The sequence below is a fragment of the Meles meles genome, chromosome 6 (genome assembly GCF_922984935.1).
Source record: "Meles meles chromosome 6, mMelMel3.1 paternal haplotype, whole genome shotgun sequence".
In the NCBI taxonomy this organism is placed as follows: Eukaryota; Metazoa; Chordata; class Mammalia; order Carnivora; family Mustelidae; genus Meles; species Meles meles.
In genome coordinates this window covers 17,911,065-17,934,987 of record NC_060071.1, presented here as the reverse complement: position 1 = coordinate 17,934,987, position 23,923 = coordinate 17,911,065, and the positions used below count along the sequence as shown (strand labels likewise).

The 23,923-nt window shown below is 41.7% G+C and overlaps 1 protein-coding gene across 5 annotated transcripts in view; it reads right to left on the bottom strand.

Annotated features, from left to right (window-relative positions):
* The window catches only part of LRRC28 (leucine rich repeat containing 28), a 160,197-nt gene that overhangs the window by 40,608 nt on the left and 95,666 nt on the right, over window positions 1–23,923 (bottom strand). For 4 of the 5 annotated variants that reach the window (XM_046008833.1, XM_046008836.1, XM_046008835.1 and 1 more), the window contains 2 exons: window positions 18,416–18,622; window positions 1,470–1,572 (listed from right to left, as the gene is read on the bottom strand). In XM_046008833.1, the coding sequence (XP_045864789.1) occupies window positions 1,470–1,572; window positions 18,416–18,622 (310 nt within the window). The remainder of the gene's footprint in view (window positions 1–1,469; window positions 1,573–18,415; window positions 18,623–23,923) is intronic. The other variant, XM_046008837.1, reaches the window with a different exon arrangement.

Sequence of the window (23,923 nt, the reverse complement as noted above, 5' to 3'; positions counted from 1 at the left end):
TTATCCTACTACTTATTTTCTCAAAGAAAATTAATTATAAAATTCACTACTTCTGCTACCAGATACCAATCCAAGGATGAAAAAATGTCTCTCAGCATGTACGGAACTTTCTGGCAGTCAATCATGTCCAAATCTATATGACAAAGTAGAAGGCTCTTTATCGTAAGTAAAAGCTCTTCCTTAATTGCGCTGGAGACTTGAGTGCAGTCTCTGAAGGCTTAGATGTGGGAAGAACTGCCTTCAGCCTTGGAGCTCGCTTGCATCATTCCGTGTGTCCTGGTGATGGAGGGTATTTTATTTACCACTTGGAAGAACTGGGCTGTATTACTGATCCTTGAAGAACTCATTAGGATTAATGACTGAGTAGTATCACAGCTGTCACATAATCAGCTGTCGAAAAATCACTGAGCTGAAAACCCCACTGCACGTTCTAGTCTCTCTCTTCACAGAAGGTTCCGAAATACGTCTCTGAAGTTGCATTTCGTCAGCCTATATGGGCACTTCGAAGTGTCATCGAAGGCTGTTCCAAGATAACAATGGTATAATTTTTCCTAAGGGAAGGCCACAACGCTAAGGAAGGGTTCTCTGGAGGAATCGCTGCTCAGGGCCGGTCCCCTGGAGCCAGGCCAACAGGGGAGTGGCTGTCTCATGCAGGAGCTTAGTGTCAGCTGTCTTCTTGCCAGAACTACATATGGTAGCAGCCAGCTGATGCAGGGTGTTGGAATCACAAGGACAGAGTCAAATATGCTGGCTAAGTAGCCTTGAAGGTATCCCCAGTATCCTTTGGCTGTTTATGTGGCCAAAGGCAGGCCAGTTAAAAGTAGGTTCTGGTAGTTGAGCTGCCCTATATTAATCTCACACCACTCTGGGAAACACTTTAAGGTGATTCTGTCCCAACGTTATAGAAGGAGAAGCTGAAACCTTCTTTCTAGAAGCCTGTCTGGGAAGGAAGAATTATTGCTGCTCTGAAAATAAAGGCCTATCATTTCCTTTGAACTGAAACATCTGCTTTGGTTGCTAGAATCCTGATTCCTATTAGAGACTATTTCAAATGTTGCATTCTAAATATTTCGAAACGGTCAAGTTCTAGATACTAGGGCTCTTCCTACAGTAGAACTGTCACTGTAGTGGAGTGTGAGAAAGGAAAGATTTTAAGTTCACGCTGATTTCTCCAGTTTCCGTGACTGAGACTATGGAGCTTATAATGGTACACATGGATTCACTTTTGGTTGGAAAACAATCAACAACTTGCTCACTAACTGTCCTCGACGTATAATACTATAAATTGCTTGCCCAATATTCTTAGCTTCTAAAGGTATTTGGTTTGCCATCGTAAGGCCAAAGACAGAATTGAACAGGGTGATCCAAAATGGTTCACCTATTTTAAGTTACATCAGGACCAAACAATGAAATTGAAATGAATGTGGCAAAGAGTTAAGCAATAGTATGAAACATGAAATCAGCCTTACCCACTGCACCCGATGACTTTATTGTACAGATAGGATGGCAAGCCTTTCAGGTGAATGTTGTTATCCACGTACACGTACTGTAGTTCTCGAGATCGACCTAGATCTGGATTAGAAAGAAAAGTACTATAATTCCTAGAAATATGTACCGGTATAATGTGAAATGTAAAATGTAATCTATAATATTAGGAAAAATCAAAATTTCTGTTCTGGAGGATAAACTGTTATAGATTTAACCGAACTCTGAGTGTGAAACTATGTCACCTGGAATGTTAGATTCTGCATCAGAAAACGTGACAGTAGAAAAATGACTTAGCCCACCTGGACCTTGATTTCTTGAACTGGGAAATGAGATAACTAGGAAGAGATTATGATGAGATTTCCTTTCCACCGAAAAATTCTGTGACCTTTTACGAACAATTGTAATTTAAGAATAATGGTGGTTGTAGGTCTGCATTCATTTTCATTTTCCTCCAATGGAAAAAAAAAAGTGATATGAACAAAGTTGGCAAGTCAGATTAGCCCGCCTTAGTTCCACCCCTGCATCACCAACTGTGTCTTACCTTCCCTGGGCAGAGAGGGGGAAGCAGAGGTGAGGGAGGGCTGGGGAGCAGACCCTGGCTGGGCTGCAGTCTCTAGAGCAAGGCCAATGTCAGAATGGAAAAAGTGCCCTAGGCTATAGGGAGAGGAAGAAGCAAAAGGAATCCTAAATGCCAGCCCCCCGAGTGAGGGGTGAAGATGAGGTGGACAACTCTTGCAGGCCAGTGAGTAAGCACTGGAAAGGGTATTGTTACAAAGAAAACCACTCGTCCAGAATGGAGTCGCTTATGCTAGGCCATGTCACCAAACCAGGCCTTGATACCTAACATAATTGCAGTTTCAACCTCCCCCAGGAATGTAACCTTTAACCAGTCAACATGGAATTTCTTTGTGAGCACTAGGAAATTTACTGCCTAGACCCCATCCATTCCCCTCAGCAGGGCAACCTTGTCGAAAACAATGCATGCTCTCCTGATAATTTTCTTTTGACTGCTCCCTATCTGCCTTCAGAAAATTTTCCTTTCCCGCAGCCTGACGGAGCGCCTTCCCACTTGCCAGGTGGGAGTCTGTCCCATTAGCACCTCATAAAGCCAATGAGATCTTCAAATGTACTCAGCTGACGTTTTGCTATTTAACGGTATGTACCAGGAATGGGAAGAGGTAAGAGAGAGGGTCCAGAGAGAGGGGTCTGCAACAGGAACAGGTGTGCCAGAAAGAGACAGACGCCATATGTTTACCAGGAGCAGCTGGGCAATGACAGGGCAATGGCTGGAAGGAGGGGCTTGGTGAAGAGACAAGCACAGAGCACGGAAGGTGATCTCTGGCCAACATAGGCAGCAGAGACACTTCCAAGTGTTGAAGTCATCCCTTCCTGACTTCTGTGTGCCCAAGAATGCTGGGTTGGGGGGGGGTGTCTTTGTCTTCACTGCTATAGAACAGAGTCCTCAGCAGCCTTCCTAAACCCTCTCCTCCCTGAAGCAAGAACACTATCTTTGAAAAATTTTCTGGAGTTTTGCTTGTGCCAATAGGCAATAGGCTGAAGGACATCTCTTCCACGCCCCCTCCCCCCACTCCTTACCCCCAGACCTGCAGTTTGGGAAAGACAGAGGCCCAGATAGCTGAATTGGGAGGTTCTTAAATGTATTTACATTTCAAAAGGAAACCCATGTATCCATTAAGTAAGACTTTAAGGATAGAGATATAAATACAATATAATATAGATGGAGACAGGCAGGAAAAATGATACAAATCACTGCTCTAGGGAGGCCTGTAGAAAGTCTTGCGGGGGGGGGGGGGGGGCGCCTGGGTGGTTCAGTGGGTTAAAGCCTCTGCCTTCAGCTCAGGTCATGATCTCAGGGTCCTGGGAGCATCGGGCTCTCTGCTCCGCAGGGAGCCTGCTTCCTCCTCTCTGCCTCCTCTCTCTCTGCCTGCCTCTCTGCCTAGTTATGATGTCTGTCAAATAAATAAAATATTTAAAAAAAAAAAGTCTTATGGGTTCACAGATGGGTTCTGGACAATCAGTTCCAGAAAGGGGGAGGGGTGACAGAAGACTGAGGTGAAGAAGGGTTCTTTGGGGAAGCGGGTGGGGAAGGCGCCATACAGCCTCCTCCTTCCCACTGCTTGTCCTATCACAGTGATCCTGATAATCCATCCAGGCCTAGCACTGGAGCAAGACACAGAAAGAGGAACCAAAGCTGGGAGAGCTGGGGGGCATCAAAAGGGGAAGTGGCAACTCTCAGAGAGAAAATATAATCTTCGGGCCACTGGCTAGAAATGCCCCTCCCCAGTGTGGTGGCTTAACAGTATCCAACAAACAGAATAGGCAGAAATGGTGTGTGATTTCAGACAGTAAGCCACAGAAGGCATTGTAGCTTCCTCTTTACTCTCTGCCTTGGATCACTCATTCTGGAAGAAGACAACTTCCTGGTCATGAGGGCCGCCCCGCAGATCTCTGAAGAGGAAATGGGCCACCTTGGAAGCAGCGCCCCCACCACCTTGCCCCAAGGTCAAGCCTTCAGATTACTATGGCGCCAAGGCTATGTAAATATCCTGTTCCTCCTCAAAATCTTGCATATTAATTTTAGCATCCACCAATGGATCTCGTTTGCAACAATTATTGTACAGTATTTATCTAACAATGATTTTCCATTACCATCTTTCTGTCTCTATTATTTAATTGCCATTCTGTAAGGAAGAGCCTTCCCTTCCTTCCCATTTATTTGACTTTTATATCGGTATGGATCCATGGGTATTTATTTTATCACGAGGTCTAAAAACCCAATACAACTAGGACTTATTTTATCAGTCAAAATGTTCCAGTTGGCAATTAGGAGCAGCTTAAGGTTGGCTCTTACGTTCTTCTAACAAGGTTTTATCCTTTTCTGAGCACTTCCTTACTTTCTGCCACAAGATGTTCCACGCTCAGCTTGTGTTTTTCCCTCCTCTAGTCCTAACATCAACTACTTTCTCCAAGGAGCCTTGATTCCTTTTCTCGGGGCGCAAGTGTTTACAAACCATGATCGGAGTGCCACATGTGCTCATTAGTATGGGAATGCCATTCCTTCTAGGAGCTCGTAGCAGACAGACCTATAAAACATACGGAAGTGTACAAACCCACGTGTACACGTGTACGTCTACATCAGTATTGCTGGAGGTGTACCCTTGGCATCAATCACTCGAAGTGGACTTGCTGGGTTAAAAGGTGGGCAGATTCTTGGTGCTTCCCTCCTGAAGGATTCTACCAATCTGCTTCCCTCCCAGCAATGTATGAAGGCACTGCCTTTCTCACAGCCTCAGCTTTTTAAAACATGTTATCCTATTTAAAAGTTTTTGTCATTCTGATAGGTGAGAAATGATATCTTGGCATTGTCTTAATTTGCATTTCTCTAATTATGAGTGTGAACGTTTTCAAATATGTCTGAGGGCCATCTTTACATCTTTTTTTTTGGTGAATTGTCTGTTCCTAGCTTATGCATCTGTTCTCTCACTTATTAGCCACGTGAGCAAAGCTTCAGTTTGCAAGGCATTAAACAGCACGGTAGTGCCCAGCCTCTCAACCTTACCAGGTTGTTATGACAACTGAACGTGAACATAATCTGTGAAAGTTAAATCACTACACAATACTTTTTGAAGCATCAGAATATACAGTCCATGTAAATAATGTATAGTCTGACGTTAGAAAACGTGGATAACATATCTACCGGCATAACGGGCTAGAGATTTAGAGAACAGAGATGGAAAAAAATAGAGACAGAAATACCAGCATCCACTTGCAATGGAAAAGGCCTCAATATTACCCAAAGAATTCATTTTCCAGATTTCTTCACTACTTCACTGATGTGCCTACAAATCCTGTCATCACAAATAGACATCTGTAGACTTGAAAGGCATATAGAAAACTGGAATTTTTCAAAAAATGGAACAACATTGATAAAATGCAAAAAGCTCTGGTTTCAGATTTGCCTTTTGGAGCCCCTATGGGACTCGAGGAAAGATTCTTGAGCTTACGCGGCAGTGAAGAATGGAGGATATGAATTAATGGAGTAAGGACAGTCTTGGAGTCCGACAACCTGGGTCTGAATCCTCATTCTTCTATTTACTAAATGGGTGTCCTCAGTTTCCTGAACCATATAAAGGAGAAAATAACGCTCTTTTTTTCTTCGTAAAGATTTATTTATTTATTTTAGAGAGAAAGCACAAGTGGCAGGAAGGGAGAGGAGGAGAGAGAGAGGCGGGGAGAGAGAGAGAGAATCCCCAACAGACTCTTTGTTGAGCATGGAGCCGGATGCAGGGCTTGATCCCATGACCCTGAGATGGCGACCTGAGCCAAACCCAAGACTTGGACACTCAAGTGTCAAGTGACTGAGCCACCCAGGCACCCCAATAATGCTATCTCTTAAGTTCGGTGAGAATTACTAACAAAGTTTCTAAATTATCAAGCAGAATCCTTGGCATACACCTTCTCCAATATATGGCAATTATTATTATTCTCATTATTAGTAGGGGACATATTTGGAAGTGTGGCCCCACAGCAGAAGGCCAATTAAGAGAGAATTCTCCTTGGCGTGTAGCAAACGGCACTAACACTTTTCTACAGTTTAATTGCGCAGAAAAGAGTCAGAGGCAACAGCCTCTAGAGACAGCGATTCATCCCCTCGAGTCAAGGACACAAAATGGGACAGAGAAAGCACCTCTCCCCTCTAATACACGCAAAAGAGCCTGTGCAAATGAAATGAGGCTACCCGCAAGGATCGTAATACAAAATTAAATAAAACCTTTATACTGGCTACTTCCTACATGGTTTTGTCTTCTTTCCTATCCTAGTTTTATAGGGGGAAAAAATAAAGAGTCAATGATTTAAAAATGCTATTTGGTTTAGATCTTATCTTAGATTTTTTGATAGTCCAGAGAATTCTTTTCCTATCTCCTGACCACTTTTTACATATGCCCCTAATGGACTGAACTGTTTTCCACTGAAGCTGAAAGTTGTGATCAAATCCATCACACAGGAGTAAGTGTAACACCACACAGTCGTGAGTGTTCAGTATAGACACTTAACCTTTCCACATGACACAGTCTCGTCCAGAGTAAGATAGCAGTACCGACGTCACAGGAGTTAGAACGCAGTCTGAATCCTGGCTTTCCACTTTCTGACTGACTCAGGACATGAGGGGCAAATCCAATGCTCTCGGTCTGTTACCTCCTCCGCAAAACCAGACAGTAATACTTCTCTCACAGGCTTGTCAAGAAGCCTCAACAATGTATACAACACCAGAGGCAAAATCATTGGTTCTTGATACATCTCGCCTTTTACCGCTCTCCTCTGACTATAAGGAAAGATCACAAAACAGTGCAAGATCATAAAGAGAAGTGGGCACCTTTTGCTCAGGCTGGCCCAGCACAGCCGACTGGCCAGGCCGAGACCCCTAAACACCTGGCAAGGTCACAGGCTGTCCCGGCAGAGCTGTGACAGCCTCATGAGAGCATGCTCTCGGCCAAAGACTTTCTGCTCGCAAAACCCCAAGCACCGTGGAATGGCAATTTGTAATCATAATGAGGCTGAAATATAAGTATTTTCTGTCTTACTAAACTTTGAAATATTCCTTCTGTTCCTAAGAGAGAAATTTTTCACTTGATCATGAACTTTGGAAAAGACCATTCGTGTACTAGCTAACGAGCTGGTTTGTTTTCTTTCTTCCGTTAATTTTAATATACTCCAACCTTGCAATCAGTATACCAGGTAGTACTATTTTTTAAGGTTCCTGTGCAAAAACGCTCAGTACATGAACTTTATAAAGCAAGGAAGCTGTCCATATGCATGCAGAGACGCTAAAGCAACAAAGAACTTTTTCATGTGGCTTTTAATAGTACTGTACTGTGTCTAAAATGTTTCCCCTTTTTTCCAGGCGCACAGATCAAAGTATTGTTAAGTAAGAAATTAGCAAAAGCTAGCAGTCTTGCACAAACTCCAATTCTTTTTTATTTATTTTTTTCATCTTCCAGGCCCTGGCATACGCAGTGCACATGGCTGAAGAAGGAACAAAACGCTCCTGTGTAGCTAGGTTACTGGTTTTTGTTGTTGTTGTTGTTGTTGTTGTTTTTAACTGTAAAAGCAAGCACGAATGACAGCAAGGCCCAGAACTTAATAGGTCGGATCTGTTTACTGCAGGCTTACCAGTATGAAACTCATTTATTTTATCGGAAGGTGAATGATGTATTCTCTTCCACAAAATGATGGGGTAGCAGAAACTGTAACATCAAAGCAACAGATCCATATAGGTTGTTTGGAAGACTCTGTCCATGTCATCTCAAGTATCAATCAGTCAGATATAGTACTTATTAGTCACGATTACATTTTTAATGTAATTATAAAATGTGGGTTTCTTCACAACGAATTCAGAGTAATTTACAGTGCATTCCAAAATCATCTTAAAAACAAGTTTAAAAATTTACCTACATGGCTTTTACAAAGAGAACTTTGCAACCGCTTTTTCAGAAGAATGACTTTTAAAGTGTTAGTTTCTTTTTTGATTACTGAAGTACAGTTGACATACAGTGTTAGTTTCTTTAAACATATGCACACATACTCTGTTAAGTCTTTTACATAATCATATTCTTTCTGATCTACTCAACTTGCGCAAAGATTTCACAGTGAATTATAATTTAATAAGATGCTTTCTACATAGATCATCGACAATTGTGAAAATGGGTTTTAATGAATTTGAATGACTGAAGGCTTCTTTGGCTGTTGGTTTAAACATTCAAGCATCAGCATCTCTAATTCTTTTTTTTTTTCTTTTTTCAGCATCTCTATTTGTGCTATATAGTTCAAATGACAAAGAAATTATTACAAGCAATGAGCCAGCCACTGTGCTAGATGCTTGGGGTACAAAAGTAAAGACACACACAGTCCCAACCCTTTCTAACAGTCTAGCAAAGCAATAAAAATAGCTCAGGTTGACCCCATGCTTACATAGTACTTATGAGTGACAGAGTATTTTAAATGGATCTCATTTAATTCTCACAATAGTGCTAGGAGTAGGTATTCATTTTACCCTGTTCCTGAAACTTAGACAAATTAATTAGCCTTTCTAAGCCCAAGATCACACAGCAATTAAATGGCAGAACCAGAATTTAAAAGCAGATGGCCTGGTTCACTGTGATGTTAGCTAGACAGCCTCCCCAAACACGTCATTTCCATGTAAGCAGGGAACTCCCACATCACACAGGAGGTGGTACTCCCCAGCATGGGGGTGGGGTGCCAGAGGACAAGCACTGTGCCCAAGCATCCAGGTGTGACATCAGGAGATACAGATGATGAACAAAAGAGCCCTTTGCTTCCTTTATTTTTTGATTTTTTTCCCCCTTGTTTCTTTAAAAGATCATGTAAGTGGTGAGGGTAGTTTGGACTTAAAGATTTATAGCAGTAATTTCAAGAAATATCAAGAATTCCCTTAGAGAAGATCCCAGAGAACTGCCCAGCAGACTCAGGAATTACGACACCGAGTCCTCCAGCACTGTGGCCGCCAGCTGGAGAGAATAATGTCTTCATTCTGCATCTCGAGCTGCTGCCCAGCTGGACTGGTACCTGGTTTTTTTTCCCTGCCCCCAAAACTGAAGAATTTTACTGTAAACTATGACTGATAGAAACTCCAGATTTTTGCTTTAGAGTCCACTGACAACATCTTCCAGATTTCCCTGGGACTGTACATTCTTGTCACTATTTTTAAAACTCAGTTCCAAAATCAAAGTAACAAAAACTTTGCTGGCAAAGATTCTGCTCAAAGATCTAGACTTCCTACTTATTTTTTTAAAATATATTTTTAATTTCTTTAAAAAGATTTTTATTTATTAAAGAGAGAGAGAGAGGAGGGTCAGAGGGAGAAGCAGAATCCCCACTAAGCAGGGAGCCCAAATGCAGGACTCAATTCAGGGACTCTGGGATCGTGGCCTGAACCGAAGGCAGATGCTTAACTGACTGAGCCATCCAGGCACCCTCCTGCTAACTACTTATTTTTCTAAATTTCCTGTCTGTATTACTATATTCCCTGTGCTGGGGCACCTGGGTGGCTCAGTCGGTTAAGCATCTGCCTTCGGCTCAGGTCATGATCCCAGGGTCCTGGGATTGAGTCCCACATCAGTCTCCTTGCTTAATGGAGAGCCCGCTTCTCTCCCCAAGCCCCACTTATATGAGCACTCTCTCTCTCTCTTTCTCTCAAAAATAAATAATAAAATCTCATATTTCCTATGCTGTACATTACATCACTGTGTGCTATTTCTTTTATTACTGGAAGACTGTGCCTCTTAATCTACCCTTCACCTGTTGTGTCCATCACTCCACTTCCTCCACTCTGGCAACCATAACTTTATAGCAATCTATGTTCTCTGTATTTATGAACAAAACTCATAGTTTATAAGTTTGTTAGACTGTTAGTTTGTCTTGCTTTTTAGATTCCACATATAAGTGAATTTATACAGTATTTGTCTTTCTCTGTCTGACTCACTTCACTTAGTGTAATACCTTCTAGGTCCATCGATGTTGTCACAAATAGCAAGATTTCCTCCTTTTTTTATGACTGATACTCCACTGTCCGTATATCTTACATCTTCCCTGTCTATTCATCTATCAGTAGACACTTAGGTGGCTCTCATGTCATAGCTATTGTAAATAAGGCTGCAATGAATGTAACAGTACATCGTCTTTTGGAATTAGTTTTTTCTTTTTCTTTGGATAAATATCTAGAAGTGGAATTGCTGGGTCATAATATACTTCTATTTTTCATAGTCTGAGGAGCCACCATACCACTCTCCAGAGTGGCGACACCAATGTACCTTCCCACCAACAGCGCACAGGGTTTCCTCCTCTGCATCCTCGCCAACGCTTGCTATTTCTTGTCTTTTGGATATTAACCATTCTGACAGGTGCGAGTGGATATACCAAATTGTAGTTTTGATTTGTAGTTCCCTGATGATGAATGATGTTGAGCAATTTTTCATATGTCTGTTGGCCATCTGAATGTCTTCTTTGGACAAATGTCTATTCAGGTCCTTTGAACATTTTTTAATCAGTTTGTTTATTTTTTGACATTGTGAGTTTTAGGAGTTCTTTATATATTTTGGATGTGAATCCTTATTAGATACATCATTTGCAATACCTTCTCCCATTCAGTAGGTTGCTTTTTAATTTTTTTGCTGGTTTCCATCACGGTGCAAAAGCTTTATAGTTTGATATAATCCCACTTGTTTATTGTTGCTCTTATCCTTGCCTGAGACAGATCCAAAAAAAAAATAATAATCACTAAAACCAATGTCAAAGGGGTTAATTGCCTATTTTCTTCTAGGTGTTTTATGCTTTTAGGTCTTATATCTAAGTCTTTAATCCATTCTGAGTTTAATTTCATATAGGGTGTAAGAAAGTGGTGCAGTTTCATTCTTTTGCATGTTGCTGTACAGTGTTCCTACAAAAGTTCTTGAACAGACTAGCTTTTCTTCACTGTATATTCTTGCCCACTTTGTTGGAAATTAACTGACCAGGTAAGTGTGGGTTGATTTCTGGGCTCTCTACTCTGTTCTATTGATCTACACCTCTGTTTTCGAGCCTGTGCCATACTGTTTTGATTACTACAGCTTTGTAATACGGTTTGAAATACTTCCAGCTTTGTTCTTCTCTCTCAGGATTGCTTTGGCTGTCTGGGGTCTTTTATGGTTCCATACAAATTTTAGGATTATTTTTTATACTTCTATGAAAAATGCCATTGGTATTTTGATTGGAATTGTATTGAATCTGTAGGCTGCTTTGGGTAGTATGGACATTAGAACAATATCACATTTGTACCCTTTAAAGAATGAGCAGCAGTTTTCTCTTGTTTTAAACTGGTATTTAAGAAAACAGGCCAAACCTTTTCATATGAATCACTTCTCCAGCCCCAAATCCTATTCCAAAACTTAGAGAAAAATATATTCTAGTGAACTTTTCTCTTCACCCATTAGCACAGTACAGCCAGTGTCTGGCCTATGCTACAGAAGCCATATTAAATAATCATATTAACTTCCTAAGAAAACCTTAAGGCAACAGTAAAGACCTACTGTGATGAAAGAAAAACAAAACAGAGGTATCATTAAGACAGTGGAAAAGGGTTAGATGAGTAAGCGGCATGAAGACAAATAAACAATTTTTGTTACAAATACTTGCAAGAAGATAGCGTCCAAAAAAGAGCACTGAATATCCATTTTCATGAAGAAATAAAAGTTATAAATAACTATTCCGGAAACAAGGTCTGCATGGACTTTAACAGAATAATTCTCTCTCACTTTTTCCCATTACTAGTTTTTGAGCTTTGTTATCAAAACTTCTTTTCTCCTTTTTCATTATGTCTTTGATTAGAGAGATCCCCAACCATCCCCACAGAACATGGAACAGAACACAATTTCAGTGGCATGTTTGGGTCTCTCCTTGGAAAGCAGTCATCATAACTTCTACTCAAACATAGGACTAATTCCAACCCCGGGACTTCTGGTCTGTACTAGAACAAACTTTTTAAGCACTGGGACTCATTCAAGGCCACACAACTTTGCAAACAGTTCCCATTAAACAAAGACCTCAAGGCGGTAGCTCTTCAAACTGCAGATCAAATGCATTCATGGTTCAGCAAAGTACAGTTTACATTCATCTCTGAGTCTGAGATCACAGGATTATTAGCTGGTTTCCATTTAGTTTCCACACTGGTTTGAAGTTTAATAGTTTCACTGTGTGGACTTAAATACTTTCTTAAAAATAGGAAAGAGCAATTCTCTTCCTGACTTTCTAAGTCAGAGCACATAAGAACGAGAAGCAATGAAAAACCAAGTACAGTTGACAGATTTGTGTCTAATACGCCATTTGCAATGAAAGGGGCTGCTCCTGACTTGGCATAAACTATTTCGTTTTTTTCTACACCAGGTATCTAACCCCTATAAAGGAAAAAGCAACTACCAGTACTATAGAAAACTGGAGGGAGCTCCCGTTATGGGATCAAAGGGCCGGTTTTACCTCCCTATCAAAGTCACAGTGTATAATCCATAGCAGCAATGGAACGGTCGCCTCACCCACAAGCGCCAGTCTTCGGCACATGGAGTAACTCTTTCAGAGGAAACAACACACTGTACTACCAGACTCTCCAAGGACTGGCTCTAGGACTTGTTTAGAAACCCAAATGGTTTTCTATCAGCAGAAAGATATTTTCCACTAAGTTTTGGGCTCACTACATGCTAATTTATGTACTAGAATATTCTATACATTTCATCATCATTTGCCAAATGTTCTTGGTTCAGAATTTGCTGTTTTTCTAACAATCAGAAATTCCACCTCCTGGGGTGCCTGGGTGCCTCAATCAGTTAAGTGTCTGCCTTCAGGTTAGGTTGTGATCTCAGGGTCCTGGGATCGGGACCTGCTCTGTGGCAAATCTGCTTCTCCCTCCCCCTTTGCCCCTAACTGCCCCCCGACTCATGTGCACTCTATCTCAAATAAATAAATAAATAAAATCTTAAAAAAAAAATTCTACCTGCTAATGTGGGGGAAACTTTTGTCTCCTCACTTTCTTAAACTACAGGAGTTGCTGACATTGAGTTTAAACGACACAGCGCTTCCTGGGGGCCAACTAAAGGAGGCTCTTCCATAGCCAAGTTGTGCCTGGGCAACCTCACAGTACTTACATCTATTATTCATCATTAAATGAGTTGTGAACATTACTGAATAACTGGGCTTATTAACTATGCAAGAGAGACCAGGAACACCTGGTAAAAAAGCCTTAGAGGAAAAAAAACAAACAAACCAAAAACCTTTCCTTTGTATTTTCCTACACTTTCAGAAGCCCAGAGGTGAGTCACAACTCTGGGAGCTATTTAGTGTGAAGAACTATATTGAATCAACAGCAAATACTCTCATTTCAAAACCTCTAGTAAATCTCATAGCATGAGACTCAAGTGGTTAGTCTCCCTGTCCTCTTCAGTGATGGTCATCGCTGGTGGAGAAAGCTTCTTCTTGTAGACTAAACTGTCACTCAGTTATCATGGTATCGTTAGAATAGGAGCATCCTTCTTTCTTGATGCATCTCTTCGTTATGGTTTACCTAGTCTTACTCATTACTTAAGCCATCCTACATATACCTTCTGCAGTTGTTTTCTGAGGATGCTAAAATAGGACATTCTTTTAAGAAGTCCCATAAAAACTTGTTTTTCTTCTAAGCCAACTTTCTGTGGCAGGCAACTGAATTTAATAAGTAACTCCCCAAAACAGGATTCCTACCTCCAATCCCGGACAGCAATATACTAGCACCCATTTCATAAGCCGTCAAGTTCCTGTACTGTGCTCACAGAATCACACGAAACAGAAGAGACTTCTATATGAACACTTTAGGTGTGTATGTGTGTGTGTGTGTGTGTGTGTGTGTGTGTGTGTGTGTGTGTGTGTATACACACACTATCTCCTAACTACTGTAAAGAGACATCCCTATTTGCTAGGTTTCCAAGAACAGTTGGTTGTTGAGGAAAGGCAGTACCCGCCCCTGGATGCTCCATTTGACTCCGTCCGCCATGGTTCACAGCATTAGACAGTTTCTGTTTATCAGAAAGGAGTTCAAAGAAAGCTTTCAAGTGCACAAACTCTGTGGCGGGACAGCTATGGGTTTAGTTCCTTTTCTCCAAAAGACCTAATTGAATTCTTTCCAAAGCCACCTTCGTGGTATTAAAAAACACAACAGAAAAACAAATTCCCACAAAACCCGAAAACAAAATGGAGAAGATCGCTGATATTTCTGTCAGATTCACTTTTCGTCATCGTCGTAGATTATCCCATTTCCAACCTCCCAAAGCCCTCTTTGGCTGTCTCATGGTGGTGCCACTCTCTGGCGGTTGCTCCCACTTCTTTACAAAGGTTCACCCCATACAACAGGGGACAAAGGCCACCGAAGCTTGTATCTGCTTCCTAACACTGGGCTCTGGCTGTCCTCAAAGAATCAGTCTGAGGCCCGGGCGGAGCCCTGCTTCAGGCAGCCTGTTCCTTTCTAAGTGGACAATTTTTACCCTCCTCTTGCTTGTATGTCTTTTTCTGGTAAAATCAAACCTTATCCACAGGCCTAAGTCCTGCCAGGGCCATGAACCTTGTGAGCCGGGATGGCACCCAGAGGAGTGTGAAACTGCTTGTCTCCTGGGTGTCCGTGGTCCCAGGCTGGAGAGCTTTGGTCACCTTGACTGCTGTGAGGGACCTTCCTCAGAGCCCAGGGAAGATCCTCCTTCCTCACATGATCTTTGACACCGTATCGACCAGTTCACAAAGAAAACCTCTCTGAACATAGGAGGCAAGGTTTTGGCGTGACAAGACATCTAGAGACAGAGAGCAGTCGGCAAGGCCGTACTCAGCCCTGAATCTGAGTGCTGAAAAAGAGATGCCCACTCCTCGCCCACACCAGCGCTTACCACGGTGCACAAAGAAGATGCCCCAGCAAATAAGTAACTGAGACGCCAAAGCAGAAGAGCAGCTAGGCAATGTGTAATGGACTGCCCCTTCGACCCAACGATCCTTTCTATGACCTTGCACCAGGCATTGCCACTCCTGCTGGATGCATTCAGCCTGCCATTCAAGGCAAACCCAAAGTGGTCAAGTTCCTATTGGAATGGCTTCTCTCTTCTCCCAACATCACTGTCACCAACCCCACACACAGGCTTGGCTGTGTCATTGCTAAAATGATAGGTCATAAGGGTAGCAAATGACCAGGGTAATAAGGAGCGATGGCTGGATGAAAATAGTGAGGTAGGGAGAATAGGTAAGATGAAGGGCTTGGAGCCCAGCTGGACTTGAGACAGGACCTACAGGCTAAAGATTGGTAAACAAGAGTCATTTAGTTTAGAAAGTTTGATTATAGGGGCATCTGCGTGGCTCAGTGGGGTAAGCCTCTGCCTTTGGCTCAGGTCATGATCTCAGGGTCCTGAGATCCAGCCTTGTATCAGGCTCTCTGCTCAGCAGGATCCTGCTTCCCCCCACCCCACCTCTGCCTGCCTCTCTGCCTACTTGTGATCTCTCTGTCAAATAGGTAAAATCTTTGAAAAAAAAAAAAAGTTTGATTATATGTGGGATTCTCGGCAGAACCTGGGCACTAGAGCCCTAGAGCTCGATGGCATTCTGGTTTAAGTGTACCTTTGGTATCGGACATGAGAACAGAGCTGTGGATTAGAGCCACAAGCAGGATGGAGTCAGTTGCTGGATGAATGAATGGTTTAGACTTGAGACAAAGCATATCTGACGGAAGAAACAAGAAGACAAGAAAAACAAGTTGTGAACAGCATAAAATTAAGGAATCAGGAACTCCGTGGAGGTTGAAGGGGCCAGGCAAAGTAAGAAGAAAGGCTAACACCAAGAAAGAACTAGGTAACAGGTCTCTGGCCTAAACTTTTATGAGATTTTTCTTGCTGTATGACCTGCTGATGACAGATTAGAAATAAGTAACTGGGAGCACCTGGCTGATGTCCAGATCGGGCAGGTGAGACAAAGCTATACCCTCTGGCAGACAGACCCTACTGACTGAGTAGAGACAGACACTGAGTTGGGCCAACTGGAGTGTCCATGTGAGTGTTTGAATACAAAATGGTTGCCCAAATTTGACACTGGAGGTGGCTACACAACTAGAAAGATGTTCAGTGTAGTTCAGCCCTATTCCTATCTTTCTTTTTTTTTTTTTTAGAGGAGGGAGAGAGGTGTGGGTGGAGGGGCAGCGAATCTTCAGCAGGCTCCACGCCCAGCACAGAGCCTGATGGGGGGCTCAATCTCATGACCCTGAGATCATGACATGAGCTGAAGTCAAGAGCTGGGTGCTCATCCAACTGAGCCACCCAGGAGCCCCCAGTTTAGCCCTATTCCAAATGAGGTCCCTTTGCAGAGGGATCATGCCTGGGATGTAGAAAGAGCATGTCAAAGTGGAAAGAATGAGGAGTTTAGATCAGACGGAGCCTCTGTCTCTCACTAGCTGTGCTTTTGGGTGGGTTACTTAACTACTCTGAATCTCAATTTCCTAATCTGTAAACAGGTTGTCAATAAGTTTTGTAATAACAGGTTCTGTAATAATTAAATTAGAGAGCCTCTGTACCGTGCCTAACAGAATACCTAAATCAATAAATGATTGTTCTTACAAATAGTTGTAGTACTATTACTCATGGAGACACTCCCTGTCGATGTGGTCAGTAGTAACAACAACAGTAATAATAATAATTCTATGAACAATAGTACCAGCAACTCCAGACTTAACGAGCGAATCTGTTTCTGGGAACAGCTGAGAGTGAAAGCATGGTTGCCCGTAATGGGATGTGCAGCCTGACCTCGAATGCTGACGTTAGACCACTGAGTTCTACGTTACGCAGATCAAATCATCACATCCTTTACTTCCCTACCTCCCCTTCCCTGATTCACCCATCGGCACTGCCTGCAACATCCTAGCCATCCGTTGGTAGGGAGCTGGCATCGGTACAGGCAGCAGCTCTTAGGAAGTGGTAAATACAAGTTTTGGGGGTTACTAGAGAGGGTATGAATATGAGGAGAATGGAAATTTTAAAAAGCAGGGTATGGTAATCCAAAAGCTCTATCTTCTCAGTTGAGTCGTCTGCTTTTGTACGGGGCTGGAGCGTTCTTACAGACACGCTATCTTATTGGACTTCAAAATAACTCTAAAGTCAACAGGATAAATGTTATTATTTCTGGTTTACAGATAAGGTAAATGAAGTTCAGAAACGTTCTAGTGGTTTACTCCAGGGCATGTACTGTGAAGTGGGGGGAACCAGGTGAGAACCTGGATCTTTGGATTTGTAGGTTGGTGCCTGACTGCTGCAATGGTTTCACAACCTGTGGTTTACCCAGCAGGCATTTTATTTTTTAAGTCTATTTATACTTGATACTTTTCTCACTTGAAAGAAAACTCTGGTTTCTTAGAAATGTAACTTGCTTCTGAAATGGTCTTATTTCATTTTGCTAATTTTATAAGTACAAAACTTAATTATATTTATAGGAAAGTAATCTTTTTAAATTGGATAATTATTCGGTATTACTCAAACTGATTTTCAGATTTCCCAGTTATTTTTAATTGAAAATAATATGTGTACTGTATTATGGTAGAAAATATTTCCTCTCAGGGACTAGTAAATTATTCATTTCACTGCCATCAGGGATAAATTATTCATTACAAAAAATGCTTTTATGAGTACAATCATATGAGGCTTACTATGACAGTGTAGGGTTCTGTGGGGCTTCCTATTTTAATTTTTTTTTAAATGGCACCTTTGTTTCTTACAAGTTAACAAAATAACGCAATTCTCAGTGAAAATGCATGTATTCTTTTATGAAAATGGGCCTGCCACAGAAATCTATGGTAAACAATATGTTATGTGTTAGCCAGTGTGACCTTTCTAGCTCAGCAGGCAGTTCGGCCAATTGTAAAGTTTTAAAAATTGTGTAGTCTGGTTATCCAACGATACTAATCATTAGGATACCCAATACAAATTTTTCTCTGTAGAATTCAACACCTAGACAGGTATCTTTGTACCAGTAGCTATCCTTTCATATTGCTCAATAACCCCCACCAAATTTGTGGTCTTATATATACATACAAGTATGCTTTCATCAGAGTACTGATATCATCTCCTATCACCTGTATTTTGTCCCTACACAGCATTTACGCACAGATTTCTGTTTTACGATATGAACTCCCGGGCTGAAATCAACTTTGTTAACTGGGATTGATGCTCTGTTCACGACAAAAGTGGATTTAGAGAGACAATTCAAGATAAGCAGAATGAAGGAAACTACCCTATCCTTCCTAGTCAAGCACACAAAGGCTTTCTGTCTCCGTCTTTGGCTTTTTTGGCTTTGCCAGCCGAACACGATCACTTACCAAGTGGCAAAAATGCGAGACGGTTTCCAGCCATGGAGAGCTCGTTGAGGCTGGGCAGCTGGCAGAGATGACGCGGCACGCACCATAGACGATTGCGGTCCGCGGTGAGGTACTGCAGAGAAAGGCACAGGTGAAGCCTCTCGGGTAAATTTAGCAAACGATTGGTAGAAATGTCTAGTGTCTGCAGCTCCTTCAAATCGCCAACCTCTACAACCAAAATCAAAATTAAGATAAATCGCATCCTGATTAGATTAAATAAAATGAATCAATACTGTTAACAGTTCAAAACAAATAAAAATCTATCTATGAAAGACCCACAGCAAATATCATCCTCAATGGGAAAAAGCTTGCAGCCTTTCCGTTGAGATCAGGAACATGACAAGGATGCCCACTCTCACCACTCTTGTTCAACATAGTATTAGAAGTTCTAGCAACGGCAATCAGACAACAAAGAGAAATAAAAGGTATCCAAATTGGCAAGGAAGAAGTCAAACTCTCTCTCTTTGCAGATGACATGATTCTTTATATGGAAAACCCCAAAGACTCCACCCCCAAACTACTAGAACTCATACAGCAATTCAATAACGTGGCAGGATACAAAGTCAATGTACAGAAATCAGTGGCTTTTTTATACACTGACAATGAAAATACAGAAAGGGATATTAGAGAATCGATTCCATTTACTATAGCACCAAGAACCATAAGATACCTGGGCATAAACCTAACCAAAGAAGTAAAGGACCTATACTCGAGGAACTACAGAACACTCATGAAAGAAATTGAAGAAGACACAAAAAGATGGAAGACTGTTCCATGCTCTTGGATTGGAAGAATAAACATTGTTAAAATGTCTATACTGCCTAGAGCAATCTATACTTTTAATGCCATTCCGATCAAAATTCCACCGATATTTTTCAAAGAGCTGGAGCAAATAATCCTAAAATTTGTATGGAGCCAGAAGAGACCACGAATTGCTAAGGAAATGTTGAAAAACAAAAACAAAACTGGCGGCATCACGTTACCCGATTTCAAGCTTTACTACAAAGCTGTGATCACCAAGACAGCGTGGTACTGGCATAAAAACAGACACATAGACCAGTGGAACAGAGTGGAGAGCCCAGATATGGACCCTCAACTCTATGGTCAAATAATCTTCGACAAAACAGGAAAAAATATTCAATGGAAAAAAGACAGTCTCTTCAATAAATGGTGCTGGGAAAACTGGACAGCGATATGTAGAAGAATGAAACTCGACCATTCTCTTACACCGTACACAAAGATAAACTCGAAATGGATAAAAGACCTCAACGTGAGACAGGAATCTATCAGAATCCTAGAGGAGAACATAGGCAGTAACCTCTTCGATATCAGCCACAGCAACTTTTTTCAAGATATGTCTCCAAAGGCCAAGGAAACAAAAGCAAAAATGAACTTTTGGGACTTCCTCAAGATCAAAAGCTTCTGCACAGCAAAGGAAACAGTCAACAAAACAAAGAGGCAACCCACGGAATGGGAGAAGATATTTGCAAATGACAGTACAGACAAAAGGTTGATATCCAGGATCTATAAAGAACTTCTCAAACTCAACACACACAAAACAGATAATCATATCAAAAAATGGGCAGAAGATATGAACAGACACTTCTCCAACGAAGACATACAAATGGCTATCAGACACATGAAAAAATGTTCATCATCACTAGCCATCAGGGAGATTCAAATTAAAACCACATTGAGATACCACCTGACACCAGTTAGAATGGCCAAAATTAGCAAGACAGGAAACAACGATTGTTGGAGAGGATGTGGAGAAAGAGGAACCCTCTTACACTGTTGGTGGGAATGCAAGTTAGTGCAGCCACTTTGGAGAACAGTGTGGAGATTCCTGAAGAAATTAAAAATAGAGCTTCCCTATGACCCTGCAATTGCACTGCTGGGTATTTACCCCAAAGATACAGATGTAGTGAAAAGAAGGGCCATTTGTACCCCAATGTTTATTGCAGCAATGGCTACGGTCGCCAAACTGTGGAAAGAACCAAGATGCCCTTCAACGGATGAATGGATAAGGAAGATGTGGTCCATATACACAATGGAGTATTATGCCTCCATCAGAAAGGACGAATACCCAACTTTTGTAGCAACATGGACGGGACTGGAAGAAATTATGCTGAGCGAAATAAGTCAAGCAGAGAGAGTCAAGTATCATATGGTCTCACTTATTTTTGGAGCATAACAAATAACATGGAGGACATGGGGAGATGGAGAGGAGAGGGAGTTGAGGGAAACTGGAAGGGGAGATGAACCATGAGAGACTATGGACTCTGAAAAACAACTAGAGGGTTATGAAGGGGCGGCGGGGGAGTGGGGGGGTTGGGAGGTTGAGGGACCAGGTGGTGGGTAATGGGGAGGGCACGTACTGCATGGAGCACTGGGTGTGATGCCAAAACAATGAACACTGTTATGCTGTAAATAAACAAATAAAAATAAATAAATTAAAAATAAAAAAACCAAATAAAAATCAGTCGCTGCGCCCATTTCCACAGATGTGAATGCCAAGGTAGGCAAACAATCCGACAGAGGTAGGTGTCTTTAAATTAGCCCGCTAGAATTCGTTTTGTTTTAATGGAAAAGAACGCTGGCCTAGAAAAGGGAGAGGCACAAAGTAGCGAATATGATCCAGAAGTCTGTTACTATGGTTTCTGCTTCTTGATGAATCAAAAGTTGTTGCTGGGGTGGGAAAAGAACACTTATGGTCACTTCCAGGTACCTGGGCTTTGCTGCTCTTGTGATTTTACTTTCTATCTAAGTAAATAGTAGGAGACTTAGAAACAAATTATAGTAACCCAGCAAAGTGCACTTTATGTGAACTAGACAGAAAACTATCTGGACTGAGAATTGAGATGCCTTTTGGAAATGTTCACAATGGCGAAGAATATAATGAGATGAAATTATTGGTAGGCAACAGTTTTAGACACTGTTCAGCCACGTGGTTCCTTTTTTAAAAACCCACTCCAAGTGTACACATCCTATGAAGATTTACTTTCATTCCATCCAAATGAGGTCGTTCCATTCACTTGAATATTTCCTCGTTAATGATACTGATACTAGTAATCTGTTCCATGGTGAGTACAATTATGTCCCTATATTACGCCAAATCCCTGGGTCTGAAGGTTGGGAAGTTCTTTACAAGGTACTTCATCCTTTTCAGGAAAAATCACGGCCATGAAGCCTCTCTGGGCACAGAAAGCTCTGTTAAGCAGTCTCTAGGGAATGGACCTTTACTCTGTGAGTATAATCCGCTCACGGCTCCACAACAAGGGTCATGTAGGTCAAGTCTACTTCTTCTACATCATGGAACTTCCAGGTTGAAGTCCACGGAGGGTGTCTCTCGGCTTTCTCTAATCCTGACGCTGTTCCATGAGCCATTCCCCTCGGGTAAGGTTTCCCATGTTCCCACCACTTTATTGCCCCCACCTGGGCACATCCCAGTTTGTTCAGGGCTTGGGTTAATATTAGCAATGTCTTCTCTCCTGGACAGAAAATCTCCCCTATGGGATGCCCAGTTACACAGACTACATTTTCTTACTGCTACAGACCAGGAGCTGGCAAACTCGGGCTCACAGGCAAAATCTCTATGCCGTCTGCAAACTAGTTTTTACATTTTTAAAAGATGGCCAAAAAACCCAGCAAAAACAGGAACAAAAAAGAATATGTAGCAGAGACCATATGTGGCCGGCAAAGCTTAAAAATATTTATCGTGCCATTTGCAGAAAAAGTTGTCAGTCTTCGTTAGAGACAGTTACCCAGAGCATTTTTAGTAACTATTTTAATAAAAGTAATACAAGAGCAAAATGTATTAATTTCTAGTTATTTTTATAATATTACAAGGGATTTATGCTGGAAAATTCATACTGCATTGCCCAATTTCCCCCCTACTGAGCAATGTAAGCATTTGAATATGGGCAGGGAGGATTCAGGGAACTGTCTATGGTGTTTAATTGGAGTTTTGTTCTGTTTGAACCTAACTGATGCACATGAGAGTCAATTTCATTCTTGGTTCCATTAGCTCAGTGTTTCAGTTGGGTATGTCTGCCCATCTACCTACCTAATTCACACACAAAAAATGCTTCTAATTTGGGATGTGTGAGGTGAGGGAGTTGAGGGAGGAATCATCACGTCCTAGCACTGGATAAGCAGCAACTAGAAACCTTCCTCACCTCGCTTTGTAAAGTGACTACAGGACTGAAAGAGGACAGAAGTGTAACCAATCAGCTACACACCATGGGATCAGGTGCAGAGAGAATACGACAAGGTCTCTCCACCATTGAGAATCCCTGGACATACAAGAGACATGTCTGGGGCAGCTGGGTGGCTCAGATCATGATATCAGGGTCCTGAGATCGAGGCCCACCTTGGGCTCTGGGCTCAATGCAGAGTCTGCTTGAGATTTTCTTCCTCTCCCTTTGCCCCTCCTCCCACTCACATGTGCTTTCTTGCTCTCTCTCTCTCTAAAATAAATAAAATCCTTTAAAAAAAAGAGAGAGAGAGAGAGAGATGATGTATGATAGGAGGTCAGAGAAAGAAGAGGTAGATGAGAGGTGGAAGAAACTTTTGCAAAATGTCCTGGAGGAGCCAGGCACTTGAATAGCTGAAAAGGAAAATGGACACAGCGCTGCCAGCAGGGCTTGGGAGTGGGGCTGAGAGACCAGGAAAGGAACAGATGTGAAATAATAATGGAGCAGGCCCAGCGGGCTGTTCAGAGCCTAACAAGTATCAAAGACACCCATGGGAGAAGAGTAGGAAATAAGTTCCTTGCGAGGACTTCATGCAGACACGAGTGACAGTGAAAGTGGGGAGAGATGCATGAACTCACGGCAGTGAGAATTTGACATCTCCTACAGATTCCTCCAGAATAACAGCAATCTTTAGAAGAAACCAGAATGATGGATATATAAAAAGCAGTGGAATGGAAAGGGATTCTAGGCTGAGAAAGCAAGTAGACATTTGACTAGAACACCAGCAGTGTGACAAATGTAAAGAATTCCAGAGGTATTTTAAGAAAAGCATCAGGTACCCTTGATTGGAAACAGACAACAGTGAAAGAAAAAAATGGTCAAAGATAATGTTAAAGCTTCTAGATTCTTATACTCTAAGTATGGTGATGCCAATCCTAAAAACTTAATTTTTTAATGAAAAAATTAAAATCATATCAATACTTCTGAATTGCAGTATCTATTAAACCACATATTGAAAGAAATTAAAAAAATGTATTTAAAAATCCCATGGGAGCAAGCAAAATAAATTATTTTAATCACTGGTTACAAAATAACTAAACGTGTAAAAAAGTGTTTGGATATGGTCGCAAAATTACTAAAGCTTGCAACTGCCCACCATTTTATTCTTTTAATAAAGATTATTTATTTAAAAGAAAGAGAGAGCAAGGGAGCATGTGAGCAGACACGAGTCAGGGAAGGGACAGAGGGGGAGGCAGAGGAACAAGGAGACTGT